This window comes from Microcaecilia unicolor, chromosome 3, assembly GCF_901765095.1.
Source record: "Microcaecilia unicolor chromosome 3, aMicUni1.1, whole genome shotgun sequence".
NCBI lineage: Eukaryota > Metazoa > Chordata > Amphibia > Gymnophiona > Siphonopidae > Microcaecilia > Microcaecilia unicolor.
In genome coordinates, this window is record NC_044033.1 from 382471926 (window position 1) to 382490101 (window position 18176).

Sequence of the window (18176 nt, forward strand, 5' to 3'; positions counted from 1 at the left end):
AGAAAGAAATTCAAACTTTGTTGATATCGGTGACAAGTTCTAATCCATACTGTAGGCAGATTAAAACTTGTTTTTCTTTTTATCTTACTTTTAAGAATTGTATTTCTATGTTCTATCCTGCTTTGTAATCTGCATTGAACCACAAGGTATATGGTGGAATATAAATTTATTGTTAATGTTAATGAATAGAATACAGTTACTACTGTATTGTGTAGAAAAATGAGCACAAACTACAGAGTTTATTATGGCTTTCTCCTAGCTACTGTAATTTGTTGTTTTACTGATTTTTCTGTTTTATTTCATGAAGATAGATATGTACATATGAGAAATTTTCAAAGTAAATAAAAAAAAGCTGTCAAAAAACACACACATAGGGTGGCATAAGCGTACACATAGCTAAAAATATTGCTATTGTCATCATAAACCAAAAAGTGAAGGCATATAGTGCAGCGCCTATAATCCACAGTTCACTATTGCAAATAACAAAGCAAGTTCTGGACCACTGACAAAAAACATTTTGAATATAATCCTCTGCTTTCCCGGACCTCTCGCAAATTCCACCACCACTTCCTCGATCCCTTCCTAACAAAATAATGCAAAACCAAAGAGCTTTTATAAAATATAAACCCAAGGAGGTTTAATAGACTAATTTCCACTCCTGTCTATCTAGTCCACTGTAAGCAAGGAAGCCAATTTTGTTAATCTCTGTTTCCACTCCCATGCATCTGTCATTGTCATACAGTCAAACAAAGCAAGCAAACCTATGAGTTGCTGTATCCACATTGTCATTCTTTATTGTTGGTCCAGATCTGTAACAAATCTAAAGCTGTTTCAGTTGGAAAGGCATTGCCTTAAAAGGTGGAGGAGAAAAGAAATAACAATTGAATATCACTAAAACAGCTTTAAAAATTATTGTATCTGGAAGAAACAGCAATTATAAACTCTGCAGTTTGTGCTCATTTTTCTTTACTGTTTTCCTAAACAATACAGATAGCCAGATTTCAGTAAGGATATCCTGTTTCCTGATGGGTTCATCTTAACTGTTGTTGCAATCTGTCTTGGGAAACCTGGTGTTATAAAGATGATGAAATATACTGAAATTTAAATGGAAGTAGAATAAAACACTTATTTCATTAGGGCACATGGAATCACATCTTCATCTGTTATGCAGAAGTTTATCTTTTAGATACACAAATGGATTATTCTTTTTTGAACATGTAACAGGGGCAAGTGGTCAAAGTAAAAATAAATATTTTGTTTCATGTAGATCTCTTTTGTTTATACATAAATGGGCTATAAGCCCCTAATGCAGCCTGTTGGATTTCTTATATTTTGTTCCTGTGATGATAACTTATACAGTGCCAAAATGGAAAATTCTTATCTCTATCTGGTCGATAATAAAAGGAGCTCATTGTGAACACTATCCACCCTAAAAGGTTGTTTTGTGGCTGTACATGAGGAATTGTGATATTGAATAAATAAGTATATGTTTGAGTACCTACTCATGCATTCTAAGTTTATATAATATGTTCAAGAAATCCAGTTAACTGTTTAACTTATTAGTGGAACATAACCACAGAGGCATGGTAGGGTCGCATTTTCAATATGGTAATACTAGGGCCAGCTAAGGAACATGTTATTGTGAGTTTGTCTTCACTGGACCAAACTTGCTTTCCGTGTCCATCACTATCCAGCAGGTAGGCAGTGTCTTAAAAGGTGGAGGAGAGGGGATTTTTTTTTCACATTTATATTGCACATCATCTCAAGCAAAGTTGGGTTCAATGGGGGCTTACTTTTGAAAATACAGTGTGACTGAATAATAGAATTCAGTTATATCATGGGAACAAAGAGATGGATACGTCTGAAACATTTAACAAAGTTAAGATTAGCATATATACCTAACTTGGCATTTAAAAGTTTGTCCTTTAATGATACCACATGTTCAGAAATCATAACCATAAGTACATAAGTATTGCCATACTAGGAAAGACCAAAGGTCCATCAAGCCCAGCATCCTGTTTCCAACAGTGGCCAATCCAGATCACAAATACCTGGCAAGATCCCAAAAAGTACAAAACATTTTATACTGCTCATCCCGGAAATAGTGGATTTTTCCCAAGTCCATTTAATAACGGTCTATGGACTTTTCCTTTAGGAAGCTGGCCAAACCTTTTTTAAACTCCGCTAAGCTAATCGCCTTTACCACATTCTCTGGCAACGAATTCCAGAGTTTAATTACACGTTGAGTGAAGAAAATTTTTCTCAAATTCATTTTACATTTACTACATTGTAGCTTCATCGCATGCCCCCCTAGTCCTAGTATTTTTGGAAAGCGTGAACAGACGCTTCACATCTACCCGTTCAACTCCACTCATTATTTTATAGACCTCTATCATATTTCTCCTCAGCTGCCTTTTCTCCAAGCTGAAGAGCCCTAGCCGCTTTAGCCTTTCCTTATAGGGAAGTCGTCCCATCCCCTTTATCATTTTCGTCGCCCTTCTCTGTACCTTTTCTAATTCCACTATAACTTTTTTGCGATACGGCGACCAGAATTGAACACAATATTTGAGCTGCGGTCGCACCATGGAGCGATACAAAGGCATTATAACATCCTTATTTTTGTTTTCCATTCCTTTCCTAATAATACCTAACATTCTATTTGCTTTCTTAGCCGCAGAGCACACTGAGCAGAAGGTTTCAATGTATCATCAACGACGACACCTAGATCCCTTTCTTGATCCATGACTCCAAACGTGGACCCTTGCATGATGTAGCTATAATTCGGGTTCCTCTTTCCCACATGCATCACTTTGCACTTGCTCACATTAAACGTCATCTGCCATTTAGACGCCCACTCTCGTAAGGTCCTCTTGTAATTTTTCACAATCCTGCGATTTAACGACTTTGAATAACTTTGTGTCATCAGCAAATTTAATTACCTCACTAGTTACTCCCATCTCTAGGCCATTTGTAAATGTAAAAAAGCAGTGGTCCCAGCACAGACCCCTGGGGAACCCCACTAACTACCCTTCTCCATTGAGAATACTGACCATTTAACCCTACTCTCTGTTTTCTATCTTTTAACCAGTTTTTAATCCACAATAGAACACTACCTCCTATCCCATGACTCTCCAATTTCTTCTGGAGTCTTTCATGAGGTACTTTGTCAAACGCCTTCTGAAAATCCAGATACACAATATCAACTGGCTCACCTTTATCCACATGTTTGTTCATCCCTTCAAAGAAATGTAATAGATTGGTGAGGCAAGATTTCCCTACACTAAATCCATGTTGACTTTGTCTCATTAATCCATGCTTTTGAATATGCTCTGTAATTTTGTTTTTAATAATAGTCTCTACCAATTTGCAGTTATTCAAGATTATCATATATCATATGTATACACCAGAACAGGCATCCATTACATTGCAAAAGTAAACAACAACTACAGAGTACATCCAAAATGAAAATTTTTTATCCTTATTTCTATCTTCCAAAATTCCAGACAGCAGATGTACAGCTCAGCAGGACCCAAAGCACTTCAAAACAAGTAAAGTCAGAAAGAATACAGTTTATACCTAATTGTTCAACCGCCCTTAGGATTCACCTTTGTGTTTATGTAAAGTCTTGATAAACAAATTGAAACAATCAAAGTTTAAATCAATTTCCCCTATGTAATATGTGGTAGCAATAATGAAACAATGATGGGAATATTCACATAGTAGGTCGCCTGAGCCAACAGATTTATTTTCCACTGAGTATAATTAACTTGGTATGAACTTAGCTGCTAATAATAGTGTGCTGAACTGGACGATACTGGCACATTTAGACTGACTCTGGACTTCTGCATGAAGGTAGCTCTGCTCTCATTGTTCAATATCTGTCTTTTAAATAATAGTAATAAAAATATCAAGTGCATTTTTACAATATACCTCTGCAATCCACAAAACAAAAGGAGCAAGGTCCCACATGCCATATTTTCTTTTTGATCTAAGCCTAGGAGAAAAAAAAAAAAAAAAGATTTAAAATGATGATCTGAAATCTGTCCATCTGTATTGTATAGAACAGCAGTGAAGAAAAATGAGCACCAACTAGAGTTTATAATTGCTGTTTCTAATTTTTGAAGCTGTGTTAGTGATATTTAATTGTTGTTTCTTTTCCTCTCCACATTTTAATAACGCACTGCCTTGCCTATCCAACTGAAACAGCTGCAGCTCATAGCTTTGCTTTGAGTGTATGACACTGACAGCTGCGCGGTGGATTGGAAACTGAGATTAACCAAATGGGCTTCGTTGCTTACAGTGGACTAGATGGGCTCACTTCCACTCCTGTCTATTAAATCTCCATGGAGCCGGGTAGGCTCAGGCCGTCTCCCGTCTTAGTAACCTCCTTGATCACGCCCATTCCCTAAAAAAACAAACCAAAAATAATAATGTATATACTGCAATTAGCCTCAAAATTAACAACTACAAAAAGTTTGATACAGCTGGCCTTCAAAAATCGGTGGTAGTGGTTTACATGAGGAGGCACGAGCCTCCCCCCCTGCTCCGGCACGCGACGGATCCGTTGCTAGCACCGTTGCCTGTGGCAACCGGACGCTGCAATTGTGCCGGCAACTATTAGATCTGAAGCGGCTACGCGCTCACCCCGCAAAGCAAACCCCGAGTCTCCCGACCTGGTAGCAGCCATGAGTCGCCCCCAGAGCACATCGACAGCCACTGGAGTGGTGGAGGAGGACATGGGGCCCTCCATACATTCGGATAATCCGGAGGAGAGGATACTAGCCCGGCGCCAACGCATGGCTGCCAAGGAGGAGGCCAAGAGGCGGTGAGATGGGAGAGATGCAGGGCTACTGGTGGTGGGGAAGGAAAGGGATATGCTAAGCCATGAGGAGGGCTTTGAACTAAACCTGGGAGGGAGTGTGTAGAACTGAAGGTCGAGGTTCATCTAGAGCATGGCATACTTTTGGACTGGCCTCAAGCCAACCAGCAGTTTTAATTAAAGGAAGCCAGTGGCATGTAGAACATTTATAGTAGCAGTATAATTGTCAAGTAATCTTCTGATGCGTGTGTACTGCTAGAAATACAAAGCATTACTTCTCGCTTCTCCTCAGTATGGTTTCAATCCCTCTTTGAAAAACGCTATTGTGTATATCCAAGCAACTTCAGAGCATGTTGTTGATGTTGAAACAGAGCCCTGAGATATGTATCAATGGCACACTCAGTAGACACACTGCAGATAACCACCAGCAGTCCAGCATAGGTATTTGGTGCCTCGGAATTTGGTAGGTGCAACAAGAACTAACTGACATGGAACTAATGAACCAAGGCAGATTATCTGAATGTCACAGACTGCAGGAGATGAGAAAGACCTTGCAAGCACTGAAGTCTGTAGTCCTGGCTGAATGGCCAGACTCAAAGGAGAAAACACCAGCTGAAATTAGGGAGTACTGATCAGGGGTGAAATTAGTATACACAATGGCATTCTATACAAAGGGTCTAGGATTACCATACCATGGTCAGAGATACTAAACATATAAATTCAAGCCATATCGGTAGTAAAGTATGTTACTGGCTGGCCCATGATACTCTTTACTGGCCTAATGTATTGTACCAGGTGAGATCAGTTGTAAGCAATTGTTCCATCTGCAATGAATATGCATGTGAGCAGCAGAAGAAATCAATGATTATTATTTAGATTGTAAGATCTTTTGAGCAGGGACTGTCTCTTTGTGTCAGGTGTTCAGCGCTGCATGCGTCTGGTAGCGCTATACAAATGCTAATAGTAATAATAATGTCACAAAGATTTATCAGCACAGCCTTGGCAAATTGTCAGCATGGACTTATTTAACTTTGCAGGGAAAGAGTTACTTCTGGGAAACAACTTAAGTACATAAGTATTGCCATACTGGAACAAACCAAAGGTCACCAAAGGTCCATCAAACTCAGCATCCTGTTTCCAACAGTGGCCAATCCAGGTCACAAATACCTGACAAGATTCCAAAAAAGTACAAACATTTTATACTGCTCATTCCAGAAATGGTGGATTTTCCCCAAGTCCATTTAATAACGGTCTATGGACTTTTCCTTTAGGAAGCCGTCCAAACCTTTTTTAAACTACGCTAAGCTAACTGTTCTGGCAAGGAACACTTCTCTTAGACATAGCTGCTGGAAGCCATAATCAAGTGTTGCAAGGTTTGGATCGCATATTGTGGCAAACCTGATCAAGCGATCCCAAATAATGATCTTTAATTTACTTGCATACAATTTAAACAGTTTTCTGTTGCGTAGGGGTTTGAACATGTTACTGTGTCACCAAGGCACCCACAGACTAATGCAAAGGTGAATTCGCTGTGAAAATATTAAAGAATTTATGCCAGAATGCAAAAAGCGATGGTGAAGAAACATGGAAAGCTGTACTGCATTGGAATAATATACCATAGAGGACATGGATAGCAGCCAAGCACTGCACCTGATGTCAAGGAGACTAAAGATATTGCTGCTGGTAGCTAGCAAGCTACCTAAGCCATGTTTAATCCTATGTATATCCCATAAACTTCAACTTGAGGCAGGTTTTAAAGTCAAAATGTGACAAATATGGAATAGAGATTTGCTGGAGGTGAATATTGAGGACATTGCTAGGAGATTGTATGAACTGTTGGCGGTTGGGTACTTGTGTACAAAAGGTTGCACCCTGTTGGTATGTAGTGAAAAAACTATCTCTGCAATTGTATTGACCCACAAATGACTGGGCAGCCAGTTTCACAAACTACTACTACTAAAGGACCAAACATGCCTTCCTGCTCCAGGACATCTGCACGGAGAACACTGGAGCTGAAAATCGTGAGCCAGTGGACACACCTGTCAGAAGTACAGTACCAAGTACACCTACCATGTTGCATAACAGCCCAATGAAGCCAGACTGGAATCAGCAACTGCTTGCTCAGAAAAGACCTGTTGACTTGCAGTGGCCAGCACTCAGATCCACCTCAGCAACTTGATCAATAGGTCATTTACAACAGCAAGTTCTGTATAGCTCAAAGAAAATAGAGGGATGTCACAGATGTTAGTGCAGGGGTGGCCAATCATGGTCCTCGAGGTCTACAACCCAGTTGGGCTTTCAAGATTTCCACAATGAATATGCATGTACTGATTCCATTGTAAGCAACTAGATCTCATGCATATTCATTGCGGAAATCTTGAAAACTCAATTGGGTTGTAGCCCTCAAGGACCATGGTTGCCAACCCCTTTGTTAATGTATAATGATGCCATCTGCTTCCTGGTTGTTGTTACCCTTAACTATTAGTTGTAAATACAACATGGTTCCTGTGCACCAGCTGCATTTAGTGTGTCTTTATTTCTAACTCTGAAACAGTGATCTAGGGAAAGTGCACCCTGCAGAGGGAAGGAGTTAAGAAAAAGACAATGTATGGAGATCCCTGGGAGGAAGGGTCATAAATAGTGAAGACCTACAAATGTACGTTTTCATAGGGCCCATATAGCATTAATCCAGCCGTGACCATAAGGTAACATGAAAAATGAGTCTACTACTTATGTGCCACCATTGCATGATGACTAACATCCCCCAGGGACTATGAATGCTGCCTCCACAGTATTCCTAGTCCTGGCTGGCCCAGGGAGCTGAGTCTTGACTTGGGTTGAATTCAGATCCTCCTCATGGTAGTGCATAGCACTTTCACTGAATCACCAGGCCAGCCCCAATGGTGTAATACTTCTGGTACTTTAGAATTTTAATCTATACAGGATTATAACTGATACTCTTTGATTTAGCAGTATATCAAATAAAGATAAAATGTGATGAGTCTGTGAATTAGAAAAATAGTTGTTAGCAAAGATAATGAGAATAACAGAACAAATATTTTTGGTCATTAATTCTTGAGAACTAGAACTAAAAATATAATTTATTTAATAAAGAAAATTGGATAAGAATAAAAACTTTATTGACCTGAATAGAATAAGAACTATAATAATTTCTGTTAATGAAAATTTCTTAAGGTGGAATGAAATTGTAAGTGATGTAAACTGTGCTTTCCAATGAACATAGAGGCACAGAGCTGCAATCATGTAAACTACAAAAGCAAAACAAAACAGATCAGTAATACATACAAAAAGTGTTTTTTTGAACTGTCGCCCGACATGGTCATGTTTCGCCCTCAGGCTGTTTTATAAATAAAACATACATTAAAAAATCATCTTAACATAAATAATAATTGAAAAACATAAAACAAGCCAGCTTAAATCTAAATCAATAATACTTACATACAAAGGACAAGTTTAATCAGTGTGCTGACAAGTGCATAGAAAGAACTAAAATATTAATTATACATATTGATTACATGCATGGTTACATGCAGTTCATAAATAGTAACAACAGCACATTAATATATATGGTGTTTCAGTGCACAGAACCAGAAGAGAAATGAACTTCTTGAACAACCATCAAGAACACCTACCTAAAAGGAGATTTACAGAGTGTTCCCCTAATAACCACTTATATAACCACTTTTTTGCTTTGACCTTTGACGGAAATATTAAGGCAGCCAATAGGTGTGTGGGCAGTATGCAGCTTGTTACAGATGAGGAGTGCAGACATGTGAGAAGCGAAGTGGTTTGTGAGTAAAATTTGCAGATTTTTTTTGTCCTGTTTATAAGAGCTGCAAAGTTGTGACTATAAACTGATTTTATTGTGGAATTTTGTATTATCTTTATCACAGGTGGTTATATAAGTGATCATTAGGGGAACACTGATTTACATTATTATTATTAGCATTTGTATAGCGCTACCAGACGCACGCAGCGCTGAACACCTGACACAGAGAGACAGTCCCTGCTCAATAGAGCTGTAATTAAACTCTGGAATTTGTTGCCAGAGAATGTGGTAAAGGCGGTTAGCTTAACGGAGTTTAAAAAAGGTTTGGACGGCTTCCTAAAGGAAAAGTCCATAGACTGTTATTAAATGGGCTTGGGGAAAATCCACTATTTCTGGGATAAGCCGTATAAAATGTTTTGTACATATTTGGAATCTTGCCGGGTATTTGTGACCTGGATTGGCCACTGTTGGAAACAGGATGCTGGGCTCGATGGACCTTTGGTCTTTCCCAGTATGGCAATACTTATGTACTTAATCTAAAATAACACAGACAGACAAGACAATTAAGGGTGAGGGAAGTACTGGTGAGAAGGAACAAGTGGGAGGACAAATGAGTAGTGGCTAGGATCCAAAAGCAGCAGTGAAAAGGTGGGTTTTCAGCAAAGATTTGAAAACAGGTAGAGATGAAGCTAGACGTACAGGCTCAGGAAGTCTATTCCAGGCATAAGGTGCCGTGAGAGAAAAGGAACGAATCCTGGAGTTAGCAGTGGAGGAGAAGGGGGAACGACGACAGATTTGTCCAGTGAGTAGAGGTCACGGGGAGGAATGTAGGGAGAGATGAGAGTGGAGAGGTAATGGGGGGCTGCAGAATGGATGCATTTAAAGGTCAGTAAGAGAAGTTTGAACTGTATGTGGAAGCGGACAGGGAGCCAGTGAAGTGACTTGAGGAGTGGGCTAGTATGGTTATAACGATTTTGGCGGAAAATAAGCCGTGCTGCAGAATTTTGGACAGACTGGAGAGGAGAGAGATGGCTGAGCGGAAGACCAGTGAGAAGTAAATTGCAATAATCCAAGCGAGAGGTGACAAGGGTGTGGATAAGGTTTCTGGTAGCGTATTCAGAAAGGAAGGGGCGAATTTTGCTAATGTTTTAGATAAAAAAACGACAGCTTTTGGCGATCTGTTGAATATGTGCAGAGAAGGAGAGAGAGGAATCAAAGATGACACCAAGATTACGAGCCGAGGAGACAGGGAGGATGTGAGAGCCATTAACAGAGATAGAGAATGGGGGAAGAGGGGAGGTGGGTTTAGGGGGAAAAATGAGAAGTTCAGATTTAGTCATGTTTAGCTTCAGATGGCGTAGAGACATCCAAGCAGCAATGTTGGAGCAGTTGGGGGGAAGAGGGGGTGGTGGTTGGGAGGCGAGGATAGGGGAGGGCAGACTTATACGGTCTGTAACAGAGCCGATGATGGGAGGCGGGACTGGTGGTTGGGAGGCGGGAAATACTGCTGGGCAGACTTATATGGTCTGTGCCCTGAAAAGGACAGGTACAAATTCAAGGTAAGGTATACACATATGAGTTTGTCATGGGCAGACTGGATGGACCATGCAGGTCTTTTTCTGCCGTCATCTACTATGTTACTATGTAAGCAGGATGAAATTTTGTCCTGGATTAAGTGTCACGTCTGTGGCCGTGACCACCCTCAGACTTACCCTGTTTCTGGGAGTCAGTGGCTGTGCTGGCTTCTGCTTGTCTCTGTGTCTGTCTCTGTCTTAGTTTCTCTCTGGCTCTGTGTGCTGATTGCCCTACTGAACCTCACCTGTGTGGGCTATGCCTCTTCCAAGATGGCTGCCGCTGACTCCTCTATGCCAGTATCCAAGATGGCGCCTGCTGGGCTGACTTCTCTGTGTGTCAAGCCTCTGTTTGGATGCAAGGTGATTGCTGCAGCTGTGCATTTGGTGTGGAAGGGCTTTATTAATCACTTAGAGACTACAGCCCTTGCCTTTGCATTTCATCTAAGGGCCCTGGTGTATAGAGTGCTCTGTACACTGTTTCAGTGTTTGCTCTGTGTGAGTTTCTATGTTTGACTAGCCAGCTTAGGCACCGCTTGGCTTGTTAGCCTGTGTATAGCTTTGCTAGTTCTCTGTGTTTGTTCCTAGTGTTTGACTAGCCAGCTTAGGCACCGCTTGGCTTGTTAGCCTGTGTATAGCTTTGCTAGTTCTCTGTGTTTGTTCCTAGTGTTTGACTAGCCAGCTTAGGCACCGCTTGGCTTGTTAGCCTGTGTATAGCTGTGCTAGTTCTCTGTGTTTGTTCCTAGTGTTAGACTAGCCAGCTTAGGCACCGCTTGGCTTGTTAGCCTGCGTATAGCTTTGTTAGTTCTCTGTGTATGTTTCCAGTGTATGACTTGTTAGCTTGGGCACAGCTCTGTGTGTTAGCTTGTGTATAGCTTACTAGTTCTCCTGAGTTGCTTAGTGTATGTTTCTTGTGTATGACTGGTTTGCTTGGGCATAGCTTTCCTACTAGCTTATGTATAGTTGACTAGTCTTCTGGTGTTTGCCTGCTGGTGTTCCGTGTGTGTTTCTTTTGCTTCTGGAGCTTCAGCCCTTGTTCCTTGACTTGACCAGTCTGTGAACCTGCCTGCTGCCGGAACCCGGACATTCCCTGCCGGTCTGCCCTGCCTTCGCCTAGGTGCCTGGGGGCACTCCTGGATCCTCATTCCTGCTGGTCCTGCTTGCAAGTTCCAGTTCCGGTTTTTCCTGTAAGCCCTGCCGGCTGCCCGAACCTGAGGGCTCAACCCTCGGGGAAAGGTGGTTAAGCGTAGGTGAAGCCTAGGTCCAGTGTGTTCCAGTCCAGTGGGTTCCGGTCCCGTGGGTTCCGCTCCAGTGTGTTCCAGTCCAGCGGGTTTCACTCCTGTATGTTCCAGTCCAGTGGGGCCACTCCAGTGTGTTCCAGTCCAGCAGGCTCCACTCCAGTGCGCACCCGTCCGGTGCGTTCCAGTTCCGTGTATTCCTGTGTGGAACTCCAGTCCGGGGTTCCGGTCCAGTTTTGTCTCATCTCTACCTTGAAGGTGATCTTGCCTGCCACTGCCGCTCCACGGTAGTGGCCCAAGGACTCACGAACCCAGTGCTCCCGGGGAAGAAGCCTGACCGTCTGCCAAGGTCCTCGAGCACGCGACATTAAGGTTGAGATTTCAGGGGTGGAGATGTAGATCTGAGAGTCATTTACATCTGTCCTTTGTGCCATAGACGAGAACTACACCACGGACTACAAGTGAGATTCTTGTCGTATATGCTTAAATGTTGATACTGCTTAATGCTTGAAATTACATTTACTCACTACTTAATTGTTCACACTGCTTGATGTTGACACGGCCTAATGCTGACACTGCTTGATGTTCATACAAAATTTCATTCACTAATACCCTCAGGCACAACCAAGCACCACGAACCATAGCCAACATGAATACCAACAAATTACTCATGATAATTTACTTTCTCCCCCTAATCTACCACACATGGACTACTCCCAACTTAAACAACAATCTACCCACAATACACAAACCCTACATACAACCCATTTACAACTCACCAGACGAAAAGAACAACAACCAACTAAAAGGAAAAACCAATACATACGGAAATAACCAACAGAAAGGGAAGAAAGTAAACAGCAAAACCAGATACCAAGAAAACAGGCAACTAATAAAAATTAACACATCTATGTCCCAAACCGAACCTTACCATTCAATCCAAATGGGGTACGTAAACGCCAGATCAGTAGTAAATAAAACAGAGATTATAACAGACTGGATCACTACAGACAATCTTGATCTCCTATTCATCACTGAAACCTGGATCCATGACCTTAAAGACCCCATAATCTTAGATTTATGCCCACCAGGGTACAAAATTACCCACTGGACAAGAAATGGAAAAAGAGGAGGAGGAATAGCCATAATATACAAATCTGAGTTCATCACAACCACAGCTGAATCCATTCTACCACAACTTGAAATCGCCTCGGTAAGAATCAATCACCCAAACATGCAGGAACACCTTAATGAAGTCCTACTCTACAGACCACCAGGCAATTGGCAAGATTCCCAAACACACTTTATGGATTTCATCGGTCATTTGTGTCTCTACCTCAAACCTTATCATAATAGGAGATATTAACCTGTACCTTGAAGATCTTACCTCAACAAGTACCCAAGAATGGAAAGAGTTCCTACAACTATGGGATCTTCACGTACCAAACACACAACCAACTCACACTAAAGGACACACACTAGACATTATCACACACAAATTCGATCCAGACTCAAACCTTATACTAACAGATACAAGATGGACACCCGCACTGTGGTCAGACCACTATAAAGCTTCAGACCACTATAAAGCATACTCTCCCTCTAATGGCGAATGAAAGACACAATTAATAAACAAGAACGAAAAACCTACACCACGAGAGGAAAAATAGACCCAGTAATATTCTGGCAATAGATCTACCACAATGGATGGACAATAAAGGCAGACACAAACCAATTCCTCCTAGAATGGGACGATAGATGCAGATCAATATTAGACAACATTGCCCCAACTCAAACCAGAACCTCACACAGGAAGAACTCAACACCATGGTTCAATGAAGAACTGAAAAAACTTAAAACACAAGTTAGAAAGTTAGAACGTGCGTGGAATAAGAAGAAATACAACCCCAAACTTAACGCCTGGAAACAACTTCAAAGAAAATATAAATATACCATAAGACAAACTAAAAGATTATTTTATAAAACTGAAATTGGACCAAACTACAAAGACACACATAAACTCTTCCAGCTCGTGAATAAACTACTAGATATCACACCAATCACAACCAACAGCAAAGACACACCAGGAGCAGACAATCTCGCGAGATACTTCAATGAGAAAATCGTACAATTGCGACTTAAAATACCAGTCAGCACCACCGATTATGCCATACTCGACTGTCTAGATCCAGACCCTGGTGTATACCCAGCAGACAGAAAGTGGACCAACTTCGAGATATTATCGGAGGATCTCATCTCCCAAATGCTCAAAAGATTCGCCAAATCTCATTGCAAATTAGACATATGCCCAAACAACCTTATGACATCTGCCCCTCAACAATTTATAACAGACCTCACGAATCACGTGAACTATATGTTACAAATTGGACTCTTCCTGAAGGAGAAAGGAAATATTCTACTCACCCCCATACCCAAAGATGCAAAGAAGAGTGCTAGTGAACTAACCAATTACAGACCAGTAGCATCCATTCCCTTAATAACCAAACTAACGGAAGGGATGGTAACCAAACAACTCACAAACTATTTAAACAAATTCTCAATACTACACAACTACCAGTCAGGATTCCGGTCTACCCACAGTACGGAAACTGTACTAGTTACTCTCATGAATAAATTTAAACAAATGATTGCAACTGGCAAGAACATACTACGTCTACAATTTGATATGTCTAGCGCCTTCGACATGTTTGATCATGGAATACTACTACATATCCGCGAGTACTTCGGAATTGGAGGCAGCGTTCTCAATTGGTTCAAGGGGTTCCTAACCACACGATCATACCAAGTGACATCTAATTTGACTACACCAGCTACATGGATACCTGAATGCGGAGTTCCACAGGGATCCCCCCTTTCACCGACCTTAGTCAACTTAATGATGATACCCTTGGCCAAACTACTATCAAACCAAAACCTCAACCCATACATATACGCAGACGATGTAACGATCTACATCCCATTTAAACAAGATTTAAAGGAAATTTCCAATGACATCAACCAAAGCCTACATGTCATGCATACATGGGCGGATGCATTTCAGCTGAAACTCAATGCAGAAAAAACCCAATGCCTAATACCTCGCAACATAACACGAATAAATTCACCACCATTAACACACCAAAACTGAATCTTCCAATTTCGGACACCCTAAAAATTCTTGGAGTTACCATTGATCGACACCTAACACTTGAGAGTCACGCAAAAAACACAACCAAGAAGATGTTCCACTCAATGTGGAAATTAAAAAGAGTAAGACCTTTCTTCCCAAGGACCGTCTTCCACAACCTGGTACAATCAGTGGTACTCAGTCATCTAGACTACTGCAATGCACTCTATGTTGGTTGCAAAGAGCAAATAATCAAGAAACTTCAGACAGCTCAGAACACTGCAGCTAGACTCATATTCGGTAAAACAAAATATGAAAGTGCTAAACCCCTAGGAGAAAAGCTACACTGGCTCCCACTTAAAGAACGCATCACGTTCAAAATATGCACCCTAGTTCACAAAATCATTCACGGAGACGCCCCAGCCTACATGTCAGACCTGATAGACTTACCACCCAGGAATGCTAAAAAATCATCCCGCACATTCCTTAATCTTCACGTCCCCAACTGTAAAGGTCTAAAATACAAACTAACGCATGCGTCAACCTTTTCCTACCTGAGCACACAATTCTGGAACGCGCTGCCGCACAACTTAAAAACGATCTAAAAACTAACGAACTTCCGCAAACTACTGAAGACCCATCTGTTTAACAAGGCATACCACAAAGATCAACAAATGTGAACTCCTATACACATATCCAGAACCGTCTTACAATATTTGCTTGTTAAACTGCTATCATGTTTTTTCATTATCATGTTACCCAAGATCCTTCTGTAATACTAAATGTATATTTTCTTATATATTTCCATCATTCATGATGTATTGTAAGCCACATTGAGCCTGCAAAGAGGTGGGAAAATGTGGGATACAAATGCAATAACTAACTAACTAACTAACTAAATAAATAAATTTCACAGTATTTGGAGAATGTTCCTCCTTGGGACTCAGAGGAGTTTTTATCATTGTTTTCTGACTGTCCTAGTTCTGCTGATGGCCCTGACTTGGATATTTCAGAGACAGATTGGGGTGAAGATCCTACTGTAGCTAGGTGGTTTTTGAGAGTGGAGTTGCCTCTCTTGATAACAAAACCTGTGTAGGTTTTTAAACATTTCTTCCCCTGCTTCTCGGTCCTCTGGTCCTGCTCCATCTATTATGTCAGGTACTAAGAGACCTCCTGTGTCTCTCCATATTCATGAGGCTATGCAGGAGCTTATTGCAGCTCGGTGGGAGACCCCTGATTCTAACCTCCAGGTGGCTCGTGCTATGTCCAAATTATATCTCCTGCCATCTGATTTAGAGCAGTTTGCTCTGTCTAAGGTGGTTGCCTTTATTACGGCGGTTACTAAACATACAATATCCATATTGAAGTCGGCACTGCATTAAAGGATATGCATGACTGCAAACTTTAGGCTTCCTTGAAGCTTTCCTTTCAACTAGCTGCATCAAATTTTCAGGGAGCAATTTGTTCTTCTTTTGTAGTTAGGGCTGCTTTATCGAGGATTCAACAATTGTCCACATTGGACTCGCCTCCAGACTTTCTCTCTACCCTAGAGGTGGGGTTGTCCTATTTGTCAGCCGCTTTTTATGATATTCTCAGAGTGTCAGCTAAGGGCATGGCCTTGGGCCATTTTGGCGCAAAGCTGGCTATGGTTGAGGCATTGGGTCCCTGCTGTGGCATCCAAATCTCGTCTGGCGAAGTTGCTCTTTCAGGGGAAAATACTCTTTGTTGCTGATTTAGAAAAGATTGTTAAAGATCTGGGAGATTCCAAGGTTCAATGGCTACCTGAGGACAAGCCTAAGCCTTATCTCTGGGCGGCTAAGTCTCATTTTTGAGAAGCGCGGAGTTATAGACCAGGGAAGGCTAGTGCTTCCACTCAGAAACCTTGCTTTCCTCAGACTTATTCTTCAAGGAGGCAAGAAGCCCTTTACCGCTTCTTCAAGAACCTTTTCTGTCTTCACATCACTCACAATGATGGGGTTGAGGTTCACTCCCTGTATGTAGACATAGGTGGGCGTCTTTCCCGCTTTCACAAGGAGTGGTCCACCGACAGTCGCTCAAAAGAGCATGGTTCGGGATAAGGTATCTTTCAAAGATATCACCATAACAGGGAAGATAGAGTATCCTGATAGTGAGGTTGCAAAAGAGATTGTAGTAGATCGGGTATCTTTAAATAACAATAAAAATCAGACAAAAGATTGCCAATTAATACTGTCAAGTACTAAGCATGATGTACTTAGGAACAACAAACATAGTTTGAAATGTCTATATGCGAATGCCAGGAGCCTAAGAAATAAGATGGGGGAGTTGGAATATATTGCACTAAATGAAAAATTAGATATAATAGGCATCTCTGAGACCTGGTGGAAGGAGGATAACCAGTGGGACACTGTCATACCGGGGTACAAATTATATCGTAGTGATAGGGTGAATCGGATTGGTGGAGGGGTAGCATTGTATATTAACGAGAGCCTTGAATCAAATAGATTGAAAATTCTGCAGGAAACAAAACACTCCTTGGAATCACTGTGGATTGAAATTCCATGTGCAAAGGGGAAAAGGATAGTGATAGGAGTGTACTACCGTCCGCCTGGCCAGGACGAACAGACGGATGCGGAAATGTTAAAGGAAATCAGGGACGCAAACAAACTGGGCAACACAATAATAATGGGGGATTTCAATTACCCGCATATAGACTGGGTTAATGTAACATCTGTACACGCAAGGGACATAAGATTTCTTGATGAAATCAAGGACAGCTTCATGGAACAGCTAGTTCAGGAGCCGACAAGAGAAGGAAAAATACTAGACTTAGTCCTTAGTGGTGCTCATGATCTAGTGCAGGGGGTAACGATACGAGGGCCGCTTGATAACAGTGATCATAATATGATCGGTTTTGATATTGGCATTGAAGGAAGTGAAACTAGGAAATCAAGTACGCTAGCGTTTAACTATAGAAAAGGTGATTACGACAAAATGAGAAAAATGGTGAAAAAAAGACTGAAAGGAGCAGCTCGCAGAGTAAAAAACTTGCATCAGGCGTGGATGCTGTTTAAAAACACCATCCTGGAGGTTCAGGACAAATATATTCCACGTATTAGAAAAAAGGGAAAAAAGACTAAACGTCAGCCGGCGTGGCTAAACAGTAAGATAAAGGAAATCATTAGAGCCAAAAAACAATCCTTCAGAAAGTGGAGAAGAGAACCAACTGAAAGTAACAGGATAGATCATAAGGAATGCCAAGCCAAATGCAAAGCGGAGATAAGGAGGGCAAAAAAGGACTTTGAGAAGAAATTAGTTTTGGAAGCAAAAATACATAGTAAAAATTTTTTTAGATACATTAAAAGCAGGAAACCGGCCAAAGAGTCGGTTGGGCCGCTGGACGAAAATGGTGTTAAAGGGGCGATCAAGGAGGACAAAGCCGTAGCGGAGAAATTAAATGAATTCTTTGCTTCGGTCTTCACCGAGGAGGATTTGGGGGGGACACCGGTGCCGGAAAGAATATTTGAAGCGGGGGAGTCGGAGAAACTAAACAAATTCTCTGTAACCTTGGAGGATGTAATGGGTCAGTTCAGCAAGCTGAAGAGTAGTAAATCACCGGGACCTGATGGTATTCATCCCAGAGTATTAATAG

General features: G+C 41.3%; 1 protein-coding gene across 2 annotated transcripts in view; it reads left to right on the top strand.

Moving 5' to 3' along the window:
• The first annotated feature begins 4617 nt into the window (after positions 1-4617).
• The window catches only part of DRC1 (dynein regulatory complex subunit 1), a 232807-nt gene continuing 219248 nt past the window's right edge, over positions 4618-18176 (top strand). For both annotated transcript variants that reach the window (XM_030198650.1, XM_030198651.1), the window contains exon 1: positions 4618-4825. In XM_030198650.1, coding sequence (XP_030054510.1) covers positions 4686-4825 — 140 coding nt within the window. In that variant the 5' untranslated portion in view covers positions 4618-4685. The remainder of the gene's footprint in view (positions 4826-18176) is intronic.